General features: G+C 35.7%; 1 protein-coding gene across 7 annotated transcripts in view; it reads left to right on the top strand.

Moving 5' to 3' along the window:
* Positions 1 to 14,060, top strand: part of DENND1B (DENN domain containing 1B) — a 164,829-nt gene that overhangs the window by 95,556 nt on the left and 55,213 nt on the right. For all 7 annotated transcript variants that reach the window (XM_054212001.1, XM_054211999.1, XM_054212000.1 and 4 more), the window contains 3 exons: positions 4,971 to 5,071; positions 10,876 to 10,921; positions 12,953 to 13,054. In XM_054212001.1, the coding sequence (XP_054067976.1) occupies positions 4,971 to 5,071; positions 10,876 to 10,921; positions 12,953 to 13,054 (249 nt within the window). The remainder of the gene's footprint in view (positions 1 to 4,970; positions 5,072 to 10,875; positions 10,922 to 12,952; positions 13,055 to 14,060) is intronic.

Here is a 14,060-nt window from a genome sequence, read left to right as displayed (position 1 = left end):
AAAAGTCTTTGAAGAAATTAATTTATATAGATAGAAAATAACTGCCAGGTAAGTTTTGTGCAGTATACAGAATAATTATTATAATTATTTTCAGGTTACTCATTGAAATTATGTGAATAATAGGTATCAAATAAGCATAACGTGTGAGCCTGCAGAAAATCTTTCAGCTGAAGTAGTATGGCTCTAGACATGTAACAGTGTTTAGGAAAAATAAAATTCGAAGACAAAAAAAAAGGAAAAGAAAAAAGCGCTAGTCCTATTGAAATCCCCAGTAGAAAGGTACATTGGTAGAAGTGAGCATTGGGGTAGCAGATACACACATGAGAGTTACTGCATCCACGTGAGGGACAGGGAGGAGCTGCACTCTTTGTCTTCCCAGGAGCAGGTAAACCTGCTTTGATCAAATCTGGAACTAAAACTTTTCCTGACTCTTCCTGTTCAGCAGCACATAGATTTTGAACAACAGCCTTCCCACGTGGCTGCTTATTGCCACAAGGTGGAAAGTAACTCATCATTCTCTAGAATTTGTGCATTATTTCAGTCTTGAAGGAATTTTATAGTAATCAATTTACTATCACCAGATAATGAATTTTGCTAACAAACTTTGTAACATGGCCTCCCACTATTTGGACAGACACTACTATCACCAGCCACGTAGTTCCAGCATCTTCCTTTTTTTTCTGGAGACAAAGATAAAATTATTATATCAGAATCACTACAAAACTCTGCAGAAAACATCACGTGCTTTCCTTGCAGGGTGGTGAGAGCTCAGATGGTGATGCTGGCTGCAGTGTCTTACCGGAAAAGATTGGAAACAGACTGAAATTTTCAGTTGTGCTCAGTAATGTTAGTAAATTCATTACTGATAGAATGGGAGAGGAAACTTCTTTTCATGTCCGATGCAAATGCTAGGGATTTCAAATTAAATTTGTCTATTTATTAGACAGTCGAATGTTGAATTTTTTTTTTGTTAAAAGTTGGTTTTTAACTAGTTCAACTCAATTGACTCATGTTCTTCACGTAATTTAATACCACATTATTCAAAACAATTTAAAAATCATAATTAGATTTATTTTTGAAATGGAAGTTGTTTAAATTAGAAGGTATTGTTTGAAATGGAGAAAAACAGTCTAAAAAGTGAAAATTGTTGGATGCAGAAATATCAGAAGTTCTGTTCAATATTTACAAGTGGATTTCAACAAACCAGCCCACCCGTTTTATTACGGATAAGCTTTACTTAAAAACAGCCCACCCATTTTATTATGGATAAACTTTAGTTAAAAACAGCCTACCTGTTTTATTATGAATAGAATCACAGCTCTGGTAGGTCTTGTGCAGTGAACGACAGGAGGATGTCTCAACATCATTTGTTGCCTCAAAACATGTAATAAGCTATCAGATTTGCAGTAACTAGGTTCTACAGCACTCTTCTATAATTTAAGATTGTTCAGAAAACTGCGTAGTTGAGCAATGATGTATTTGTGTGTACACAGAAATAATATAGCAAATTTTATTGGACTTTATACAAGATTATCTGTAAAGGGGATCACACTTCACAGCTGATGTAATCTCCAGTTGCTGCTGGCAAAATATGTTAGGTTGTACACAGACTTGAAGATGACTTCAGGATAATTTCGGATAATGACTACCTCTCTTGAAAAAGAGATTTTTCTGATCTATGACATTTCTCTTCTTACATTATTTTTTTTTTTTTAATGGGGATCTTGATAATTCCTTTTAGAACAGATAGAAATCAACAGACAGGCTCCATGCAAATGCCTTAATAGAATAAAGAATTGTTTTCTGCAAAAGTTCTTCCCACTTGGTCAAGCAACAGATGCTCGTTTCTGCATCTAGGAGCTTCTGCTCCGGTCTCTGCCTTACCCTCTCCTCCGTCAGCATTCAGCGGGGTGTCTGCCGGGGCTCTGCTGGGCTCCGCTCCCAACCGCAGACGCTGTCAGACACCCCTCCAAATCCAGCGTCGCCTTTCAACACCTCTGTCTTCTGGTGTAAGCAGTCGGGCTCTACGTGGTCCCCAAATGCTTTTCAGATCTCTGGAACTGTCTGGTTACTTAAGACATGGAGCATTATTCCAAAATTTGCAGTAGTCCCCACTCTATTTAAAAGAGTGAATATGTCAGTTAAAGAGGTAAGTTATTTAAATAGCTAATGCATTTGAGAAATGCAGTCACTGTTGAAACAGTAAAAAGGCAAAAAGAGAATTTGCCAGAAAGTGTGCGATTTTTAATATGAAATCCATAATTATCTTATCAGTATTTGCTTAAAGGCAGAGTTGGCACAGTATTCAAATGTCACACAGTTTGAAGAGCAGCAGAATCCCATAGCTGCTTGTGTTACAGGCTGTATACAACAGGAAACTATAAAACATATTCATGCCATACTAAAATGTTTGGAAACCTACTGCAGCAGCATAGATGGAAACGTTTAAATAAGATGTTGTATTAAGATGTCGTTAAATAGAAACGCAAGGAACAGTACAGCAAAACCTTGATGTGTAAGTAATGAAATCTTTACTAGAAATGCTAAAATTTGATAGTTTTTTTTAATTACAAATGTTAAATAGATGTCAGTCTTAAGTGCCACACCAAAATACAGATTGTAAAACAAGACAGTTAATAAAACTTCAGATGTTTTTAAGGAATTATCCACTTCCTCTGTTAAAGTGAGAACTAAAATATAACACAGACGTATGCATAAGATAGGAAAATACTTCATGCAAATAGTACAGTCATCTTAATAGACATTCTTAAATTATGAATTAATAGGAGGAGGAGGCGGCTGTATACATTGGGGGATATCCTGTATAACTGTATGCTCAGCTTTATTTCAGTCTGTGATTGAAATACATGAAAGGCTAATTTTTATATAGGTAGTTGCGGTTTGAAATGTATATACTATGTACACTAATAGTATGTGGACGTACTAATTAGTAATTCCATATCCACTTTGAGTAATAGAGGAAAAAACACGATACTCAGCTTGACTGTGCTATCAGTAGTGTTAGGTAAACCACAGAGAGAGATAACATGGAAATAAAACTCATAAATCCCACTGTGCAGAAGAGGCATAAGATACTCATTTATTTCTTCCCTCAAATCAATGAATTCTTTGTAACAACACAGTAATTATTAAAGTAGCCATTATTATAAGACTAAAATGAGAGTAATTGCAGAGGGTTGATGTAAAGCTAAGAAAGGAGATGTTAATCTGAAACGAAGAGTTTAAATACGGAATTATGATATACTTGGCTTTCTGTAGCGTAGCTGTCAGGCTGGGGCAGTTCGCTGGTCAATAGTGACATTCTGTGTGTCAGTGAACAGAGTCTCCTGATACCTTAACCTGCAGTTCACACATTACTGAGGCTCCAACTGTCGAACATTCGAGTCCCCTGGTACTCCTGCAGCTTCCAGACTCTCCTGACTGGCTCATGTTTCATTCTTTGGCAATTTGCCCTAATGATATCCCTCAGGAGCTTTCAGACCCTCTTCTTTTCCATATTTAATCGTGTTATATTAATCTCAGTGCTGAGCAAACTATGCTGCACAAATTGTAATTGTCCATGATTTCTGCTGCAATAGCCTTATAATTATTTTTTTCATTTTTAGTGTAAAAATACACGTACAAAATTGCGGTATAATTTTTATTTACAAGTCTTAATGTCCAAGACAGCCAGGGTGTGAAAGCTTTAACTGCTGATCTGTTCCACAAAAAGGATGATGTTGTTTTGGTTTTTTTTTCCTATAAAATCCATAAAGTTTTAGCACTTGCTGTATGGACAGGATTTACATTTTATTTTTAGCTCTTCATGTCTAATAAACAGTGCTATTATCAAGTTAACCTCAGATAGTAATTCTGTTGTGATATAAAACATTAGGATGGTTTTATCTTTTTCCATAAGCTTAGTATCTTCTACGTGGGGCATTCCCCTTTTTAAAAACTAGGCTTTTTTTCTGTATTTTATAAGATTTGTAGTGTTTGTAGTGTTTTATTTGCTGAATATAGGCTACCTCATTCTGAACACAGTCTTGATGTTTTCTCATTCTGATGTAACTCTGGGGCTGCAGAATAAACTAAATAAATTTGAGTGACTCCCTGATAGAAAAGTGGTATTTGATAGATCAAATATGAATTCTTTTGGTATTGCAGGTTTTGTTTGAGGAGTGAACTAGACCACGTTTCTAATCAATTCCATAGATTTTTTGAGGAGTGGTTTTTTTGTGATTTTTTTTTTTTTTTTTTAACAAAAATATCACATTTTGTTTTAGAAAAAACGGTTTTGAATGGTAAGCAGATTGTAACACTTCCTCTCTTGGTCAAGGAGTCCTTCGTTTTCTGGTGCGGCATGTGCCAGACTTGCCAGTCTCTGCTTTGGGAAGGGGCTTTTGGAAAATTGTAATAAAGTTGCTTTGCTGTCACAGGGAATATTCACTTTAGATTTTTTTTAAAGGTAGTTTGGGAATCAAGATAGTGCCACAAACAGAAATTAATCTTGCTCCTGAGTTTAATGTTCCTCTGCATCTCCATGTGAGTTCAGATCAATTCCAGTTGTTCCAAATAGCAGAAATGGGGCCCAAAAAAGTCCTCTGAGTCTTTCCCGCTCAATGGAACTGAGTACAGCTGGGGTGCGCTGGAGTTCTGCGTGTTCGTGGCAGTACCCGTGTTTGATAAACATCAAGTAGTGCAGGTTTATTTTCTTTTTTTCAAGGAAATTAGCTGAGCAGGGCTAATTTTTAATTGACTTGTTAGTCTGACTTCTTGCAAATGGAGTACACTTATATCAGAGTTCTTCATAGATGCGTTTAAGCAATTAAAAGTAATTTAAAAATGCTGTAATAGGTGGTTTGGGGAGGTTAAGATTCTTACACATCTAAAAGTTAATTTAAGATTTTGTATTTTCTTTTTATTCATATTTTTTGTTGCCAATTCTGTGTGTGTATTTTTATTTTTAGTTAACTGCTTGTGTTCATGCGTCAGCTGCATTGTTATATCCAATGTATTGGCAGCACATTTACATCCCAGTGCTTCCTCCACATCTTCTGGACTACTGCTGGTAAGACAGCTAACCTGTTATCCCCATTTCTGAGATTCTTGCCCGTCTTGTAATTCTAACTGGTGAAAACATTAAGTACTTATGTGACTAAATATACAGGATGCAGTTTATGAAAGCACTTAAGCCGATGCTTAAATGATGACTTGAATAGAGATATTCCAGCATGCCTTTACACGGTGATTGAATTGGTACCTTGAGTTACAGGGCTGATTACTACCAGTGCAGCATTTAGAATCGTGTTTATAATAACTGTTCCCATTTTATTGTCAGAGAATACGTTCAGTAGTTTAAATGTGGCTCTGTTACGGTTTTCTTTTATCTGGCGTTTATTTTAACATGAGATAAATGATACTGATAGAAGCATTCAGAAAAAAACTGATCAGTTTTTCCAAAATCAAACGTTAGTAGGCATCAATGTTTCCTTTAGGTCTCTACAATGGTTTAATATTCGTATTTTAGAGTCAGCCAGGTTCTGGATCCTATCCAACACCTTCCTGAAAGAGTTCAAAAATCTCCTTGTCAGTGTAAGAATTCTGCTTCTCCTCATGTGTTTCTGCTTATATGACAGACTTCGTGATTTTGCCGAATTTTTAAGTTGAACAAGAAAGAATTGATTCTTGAGTCATTTCTGATCCTTCAAGGGATGATGTTTCCACATGCCCGTGTTTTAAGATTTCAGGCTAAAAAGAGATCTCCTTTCTTTTATTCATAGTAGTGCCAGTGATACCAAATGAGAGATTCCATTAAAACATCTGAAATGGGAGTATCCATCCCTGGAGACTTTCACTTTAACTAGGCCCTATGGATCTATGGTGGAAAAATGAACCATTTAAATCCATTGTAGAGACCAGGAATTGTTATTGTATGTAAAAACAGAGGCCAAGTCAGATGCCTACCAACCTAAGTCTATGCTTCTGTTACTAATGTTTTTCTTCACAGAAATAAATTACACTTGTGTATTTGCTGGACATAGTCTTGGTTTGTTGTTGTGTTTTTTTGTTTTTTTTCTGGAACCTATAAATATTGATGTTCCATTGAAATCCACCCAGTCTATTGAACTTCTTGTTTTCAAAGAAATTCTCATTATGTTTCCTTAAGTCACTTTGATAGTTTTTCCTCAAGTTTACAGTGTTTGCCCATGGTATAGCTTTTTCTGTGATAGTTCCTGTACTTCATAAGTATATTATTTATTGTTTTTAAAAAGAAATCAAATATTCTTCTCCCACTCCTCCCTTTACTTTCAACTACAGCTAAGCCTTTCATCTTTAATGATAGTTTTCTTTTGAAGAAACTCTGTCCTAATTGTTTTTCCTCCTAGCTTTGATAAAATGCACCAAGATGGGGGTAGAGCTTGGATGTATTTGTTTAGTTTTTGTATTACTTGAGCTTACAGAAGCTTTGCAATTTCTTCAGTATCATCCATAAATGCTGTTCTCAGAAGGTAGATCAACACCTTTATTCAAGCTGTGCCCTGCAGAGTGCATCCTCAATACTAGAAGGCTTTTTTTTATTTCCCCTCCGAAGCGCAGATAATGTTTCCAGAAATAATAATGTTAGATGCTGTACACAGCTTCTTGTGATGATGATAATAGTTGAGATTCTAGGTCATTATGGCTTGACCTGGGAATTTTTTTTACTCATTAAAAAGAAGCATGGAGTTTCTTAACCTTGTAAAACTCATTTATATCTCTTTTTCTTTTTCACAGTAGTACAACAGAGTGGGGGGAAAAAAAAAAGTTTCCCTTTTTTAGAGATGTTCAAATGGAAACATAAAGTTCATGAAAGGCAGTGCACAATTGATGAGTTTATCACAGTAACTATTCAGATCTTTTAACTCAGATTTTTGTTCATTTACATTTCTCTGTCTGCTCATGTTTGATTTGAGTGATTCTTTTGTTAGACAGGTTGCAGTAGTGTGATAAAAACACATAAAATACTTAGCTTTCCTCATGTTTTGGTGTATTAATAATGAATAAATATTTTTCTCATAGGTGTATAATATATCAAGTTAGAAAACCTTGATGAATTCATAAGGCCAAAGTTTATACTAGGCCAGACCTAGTATATTAATAAATTATATTTAATTTTAATTTATATATTATTTTACATTTAATAAAAAAATTAATAAAATAGTTTTCTAGGGTTTTTTTGTATTTTCATTTTTGATAGAGCAAAGTTCTTTTTACAAAAGTGCCTTTTTTCCTTTTAGCTTAACAAGCATTTCAAGCAACTACATCGTCACTGCTTCACTTGGAGTTTGTTGGGATGTCTCCTATGAACTCACACTTTCTTAGCGGTGTTCTGAAATGATATTCAAATAAATGAAGGAGGGGATGGTCAGTTTGATAATTTTGCTCATTCCAAGGGAGTAAGACCACTTTTAAAGAAAGATAAAATACATTTAAATCTACTAGTTTAAATATAGACCCTGATCCTGCAACTTTTCTTTGTGTGGTAATCATCCAACGTGTTTTGAGAGAAATCTAGTAATTTTTTTTAATGATTTGGACCATATATCTTCAAAATTTCATAAAGATAAATGATATAAATGATGTGAGGCTTAGAATTTGATAAATTACATAAACTGCTCAGCTTGTACATTTTGCAGGCATGAAAAAAGAAAAATGTATCTTTGAGGAAAAAGGATCTATATTAAAAAAAACTTATTTAAATTCTTCCACTTGCCTTTTTAATCAAAAAGCCTCTTGGTTTCTATCGGGCAACCTGATATAGAGACTGATTTTAGACATAATGTAGCGAATGGTCCAAACGCAGCAGTACTCAGCGTCCGTGCAGACTGTAATGCTGTCAGGAGTGCCCGCGTTATGAGTACTGGCAAGGTCCAGCGTGGGAATATACTGTGTATTTCTTTACTTCAGGATGGTTTTTTTTCCCCTGCGTAGCTTATCTTGGCCTCAAATTCCATTATGAGGACTCCAAAGTGAGAATCGGAGCAACTATCCAAAAAAGAAGAGATATTAAATTTCTTTTGCTAAAAGACAGCAAAATATTAGGCAGTGAAAGTAATTTTTGTTTTAGCTCTAGCAGGAAGAAAATGCAGCAGAGTTCCTAAAAAAAAAAAAAAAAAAAAAAAAAAAAAAAAAAAAAAAAAAAAATTGATTTTTCTGATTTTTTTTTTTAAACTTTATTTCTTTTCTACATTTAAATAAACAAAAAGGTGTTGTTGCACTCAGCAGTAGGTGGCTGGCTTTCAAGAAAGCTTTTACAAAAATTAAGTTTGAGCATTTATATAGTAATTATATTTGGATAAAATTAATTTTTGTAAAGGAGAAAGCTAATTTCATCAAATTTCTATGTAGTTTCTTGGCAAACAAAGTCACTGATAAAAGGATGTATGACAGTTTTGTCTGTGGATGGTAAAGCATCTGTTCTACTGATGCTCTGCTAAGAATATAATGTAATTAGAAAATTCAAGTTACAATTGCAACATGTCTTTTTATGAGATTTGGTCTCTTCTGAATTGGGATGTACGCACGCCTGTTTTCGTGAGAATGGGACAATTATTTTCCAATTAACTTGCATGTTTTGCATAACATAGTAATTATTTTAGACAACGATGTTGTAGATTAATAACATTTTTGGTAATAGCATGCATAGGCAAAAGAAAAACTATATTGCAGCTCGCAGTAGTAACATAGTAAGCAATTTCATGTACATATTACAAATCTCTGGTGTTAAGACTTCAGAATCCAGCAGTAATAAAATTCATTCTTTGCTGAAAATGATCAAATTGACTTTCCATACCTGCAATTTTTATTTCATGCATTTCCAAGCTGTGTTGATCTAATTAGCTTTGTACCTCTATTCTGTTAACTTCTCAAAATTGAAATGATGTAGCTGTTGCTTTGTTCTATAGAAAAGAGCTACACGCTACCCTTTTCAATGACAGATTTATTAACGGAGCAAATCATCAGCTATTTTAAGTCAGTGCAGGCCTGGTGAAGCTGCTAGAACAGTGTCGGTGTACAAGAAAACAAGTGTGCATAAAAAGCATACGTAATATAGTGCTTGTTTTCACTGTAGTTTCTCCAGTTTGTGTTATTTGTAATGCTAAGATAACTCTGATGTGGTGAACCTGAAGATCTGTTTTGCTGCATATTCAGCAGAAGAATCCTCAGTCCAGTGTCAGTCACAGTTATTCTCATTGACTTGGTTAAATATTTTACATAGTATAAAGCATTCTTAAAATTGTATTTAAAGCTGTCTGATTCCTTGCTGAATATATACGCGTGTCTGCTCTGGAGGGACACCCATTTATGATTCTCTGTAACTTGAGTCAATCCACAAAGGCGTAAATGCCTTGGCCTGGATGAAGTCATCAGGAGGTACTCAGATTTTTCAGAATTGGGCTAAGAAAAAGGTCTGTGGGGATGTAGGGGTCTCCATTTCCCCTTTTGAAAGTCCGGTTGCTTAGAAGTCTTAAGCCATGACAGTTTGCAGTTTCAGCAAACCTTTGTTTTGATAGTATGAACGTGATGGCAGCTTGTTTTGGCCTCAGTCAGTCTGGGTTTTGGGTGGTTGGTTGTTTTTGGGTTTTGTCGTTGTTGGTTTTTGGGGATGGGGGTGTTTTGGTGGGCATCAATCCTCTCCTGTGGGAGATAGTTAATGAGAGCAATTGGCTGATCCATAGCGTGTACTGATTTTTCTAAAACTGGCTGCAGCTGCAGGCAGGTAAGAATTGCTACCTTTGCTCCCAGAATTGGGACCAAATTGATGTGGCCACGTGAACTGATGTGGTGGAGCCTCTCCCTGGGCCTCAGGAAGTCAGTCGCCAATCAGTCAGTGACAGTGGCTCAAATCTGGGATTGAATTAATAAAATGGGAGAAATTACTGTATGTTAGCTATCTGTGTAACTTCGTATAAGTCATGTTACCTGCCATTTATTTTTTCAGAGATTATTTTTATTTAGTTTTTCTCTCTGCTCCCTTAGTATTTTTTTTCCCACTGAGCTGCTGAAACCAGCCTATCGCTCGCTTCTCTGGAGTGAATATTTTTAGTAGTCTTGCAGTACCCAAAAGTGTGATGCTGTTTTTTTCCTTCAGCGCTGGATACTGAGTATATTCTTTGTCAGATGTTGCCAGAACACATTCACTAGAGAAAGAAACAGAAGATAATAGGAAACCATAATAAATTAGCCTCACTAATTCAGTTTCTTGCTTGTGTACTGCAGGAGCTCTCACTCTAGAGAGGCTTTGTATGGAAATTTGTTTTATTTTGAGAATGTAGTTCCTTGTCTTATTCAAATTGGAAATGAGAATTTTACTATCTTGAGTTAAATTGAATATTATACAGCTTACATAGTGCACAGAGGAAGGGTTTCAGAAGCCCATTCAGAACCAAAACTGGCATTAATGATGTTTGCGTTGCAGTGGAATGATGCGAACTGGTACCATATTCTCCAGAATGGTGTTCTAAAACCATTGTAATTCTAGAGACAGACCACTTTTGGAACATCCACTAGGCTAGCTCTGCCATACAGTATGGGTGGTTATTGAAACTAGGTATGGCATCTAGTTAGCAAGCCTTACAGGTCTTCTCGATTGTACTTCCACAGTTAGGAACAGAGCCCTTTGTCTTTACTGGAGAGTAAAAAAAATAAAATAAAATTTCCTTTGTCTGGTAAAAAATTCAGTAGCAACTGTGTACATTTAATACAGGCTTAAACAGTGAATGTTAACTGAGGAGTGTACGTGCCAAGATTTTAAATATTTTTTGCTCCACAAATATTGTGGTAGTTTGTACTTGGAACAATAATTTGGTCTTTTGCACTTTTTTTCTTCAGTGCACCAATGCCTTATCTGATTGGCGTCCACTTAAGCTTAATAGAGGTAAGTCTACTATACGCTTTGGAATAATTTTAATGGCAATGCTTCAGAAATAATCCGGTTTTTAGTGTACAGAATTACAAAGTTTAAGCTTCTGATGCTTTACAAAGTAAAAATGTCCCTCTTTGAAATCTTACTTTTGAAATCATGATGCAGCACTTACATGTCTCCATAAAGCATGGAGACATGTAAGTGCTACATCATGATTTTTTTCTGTGTCTGTTTAATATCTCAATGATAGCTTTTTTTCCGCCTTTTCTAGTGTTTCAGCAACAGATTTTCCCAATAATAAGAACAGTTAAAGTTTATTGTGGAGTCACCATCAATCAGAATTAGCATCACTCTGATTTCCCAGATAATTTACGTTCCTGTCCCACTGAAAATCTGTCTCTAACATTCATCCCATAACGTTCATAACTATTAATTTTAGAAATGAGTATTTTTTGCCAAAACCCAAGAGGTAGTCTTTTCAGATTTAAACATACAACAGAACAATAGAACTCACCTAAGTGGTAAGTAATAGCTGGGTCATAAATAGCTTTGCCTCTTTCCATAACCATTTGATGACACCATTAAGCCCACATGTGTAGTCCAATTATCATGCAGAGTAGATAATTGATTTAGGAAGTTTATTTGATTTACGCTTCTGCTGAGGCAGTTTCTAAGAATCAGTTCACATTTGCTAAGCTGATGAGGTGGGTTCTCCTTCAGTCTGAGCCACTAGCACTTTTGTGTTTCCAAAACAGAGCCTTGTCTTATGTACTATCATATTAACTCTAGGCATAGCTTTCTGTTCTCTTAAATCACGTTCTTATGATCTGCATACATTGATTGTAATATCTTGGTTAGTATCTTTTTCCTTATCCCATCAGAAAATAATGTAACAGAAAGGCTTGCTCCGAAAAAGAAGTCACTCAGTTCCTTATGGAATTACTTTCTGGACCGCAGAAGGAGGACCATATAGGAAAGAGTTCTATCATTTTTTCCTGTGTCATGGTTTAACCCCAGCTAGGAGCACACAGCCGTTCACTTACTTCCCCCCACCCACAGTAGGGTAGGGAGAAGAGGGAGAAACAGGGGGACCCCCCCCCCCACCTTGGGGGTTGAGATGAAGACAGTTTAATAGAACAGTAATGGAAGAGGAAAAAAATAATAATGGTAAAAAAATTGTACACCATAAAGTGATGCGACACAAATTGCTGTCACCACCCAATGATCGATTGCCCAGCCTGTCCAACGCAGCGATCACAGATCCTTGCCGCCCGGCCAGCCCCCATTTATACGCTGAGCATGATGTCTATGGTATGGAATATTCCCTTGGCCAATTTCCATCTCTGCTCCCTCTCAGCTTCTATGGGAAGCTGAAAAGGTCCTTGACTTACTCTAAACGTTACTTAGCAACAACTAAAACAATATGTGTTATCAACATTATTCCCACACTAAATCCAAAACACAGCAGCTACTAGAAAGAAAATTACCTCTATCCCAGCTGAAACCAGGACATCCTGAAAGGAACAAATTATTTAATTCTTAGCTGCTAGTCAAGTTCATTGATGAAAGATTGTTTCATCCATTCTTCTGTAACACTAGTAGATATCACGTACTTGGGATTTACATAAATCTGCAAATAATTACATAGTTTTCTCTGTTTTTCATCTGATTATGTGATTAACATCCTATCTTTTGCAAATACGAGAGAATGAACTGTTATTATAGGTATGTGTAGTTCTTATATTTTTAACGGTCTTTTGTGTAATGCATTTCAAGAATGCATTTCTTGACTATGCTTGTTACTTCAGAGATTATTAGTATAACCTTACTGTTTGATGAAGAGGAATTGTTTTTAACTGCTACCCTGAATCCTGCACCTAATTCACAAATCCTAGATCTAAAGCTCAAAATGTTGCCTTTGCCATTTTTGTCCTTTGTAAAATCCTTGTTTCTAATCCCGCGCATTATAATAAAAACGTACTTCAGGAGAATGCCATAGTAAAATGCTTTTCCACTATATTATTTTTTTTTTCCTCTTAACAGAGAGTAAAAAATAGATCACTGGAGGATGTGGTTTTGCTAAATGTTGACGCAAACACTCTAGAAACCCCTTTTAATGACCTGAACAACCTACCTAGCGAAGTGGTGAGTCTTACAGATATTTCATTCTTTCTTTCTTATACAGATGCTTGAATTACTAGTAGTTATTTTTGCTTGGTTTTGCTAACTGCTGTAAAAGGAATAAGGGGGTGAAAAGCAGCAAGTGCAGACCCCTATATTTGAGATTTTTACCTTTTTGACAGTTGCGGAGATGTTGAATGGAACATCGTATTCCTTATTGTAAAAGTAGGATCATAATTATAAAGCTAGCTGCATTCATTAGGCATAGCTGCTTTAAACGCAAGAGTCTCTTCATCTCATCTTAATCATTATATTACAAAGTAGGCATTTCTGTCTGCCTAGTGGCATGTCTTGCAAAAGAACGAGAGAGTTTTTGAAGGCAAAAAGAAGAAGGGGGCCAATTATCGGCTTCTGCTTCCCTGCCACCTGCCAGCGCTTTCCTTTTAATTAATGATCTGATGGCACTGGTCAATATAATAAGAAATGCTTGTACAGTTGGGGTCAGAAAATTCAGGCTTTGATCTTCTTCAACTTTCTGAAACATTTATTTGTTTTCTCTAAATTATTTCAGTTTTATTTTAATCTCTTCTATCCTGCTGAGGGCTGCGTGAATGAAAACCTATACTGTTTGTCATTTGCTTTGGCAGAGCAAAGACTGCTTACTTAGAATTCTATTTGTAAATTAAACTGCAAACCCAGTTTGTCATAAAAGACATCTGATCCTTTTGAAATGACGAAAACTGTCTTTTGTCTGTAAAGGATGATAAATTAAGTGCCAGTTCTTTCTGGACTTTGATCTTGCAGAGGGTGTCCCCCGCCTTTTTTTTTTTTTTTTTCTTATTGCCTATAGGGGAACATATTCTGTATATCATTTTAAATAGTCACAAAATTCACTTACTTTGGTTTTCCCAGTAGAGCTCTAAATATCATTGTGAAACCACTGTTTTGATTATTTAGTTATAGATGCTCAAGCTATCACAAATGGTTGTCAGCACAAAGAATTTTATATCAAAATGTGAAATCAAAGAGT

The sequence above is a fragment of the Rissa tridactyla genome, chromosome 8 (assembly GCF_028500815.1).
Source record: "Rissa tridactyla isolate bRisTri1 chromosome 8, bRisTri1.patW.cur.20221130, whole genome shotgun sequence".
In the NCBI taxonomy this organism is placed as follows: domain Eukaryota; kingdom Metazoa; phylum Chordata; class Aves; order Charadriiformes; family Laridae; genus Rissa; species Rissa tridactyla.
Note: the sequence above shows the minus strand (reverse complement) of the source record. Positions and strands in the feature narration are given on the sequence as shown.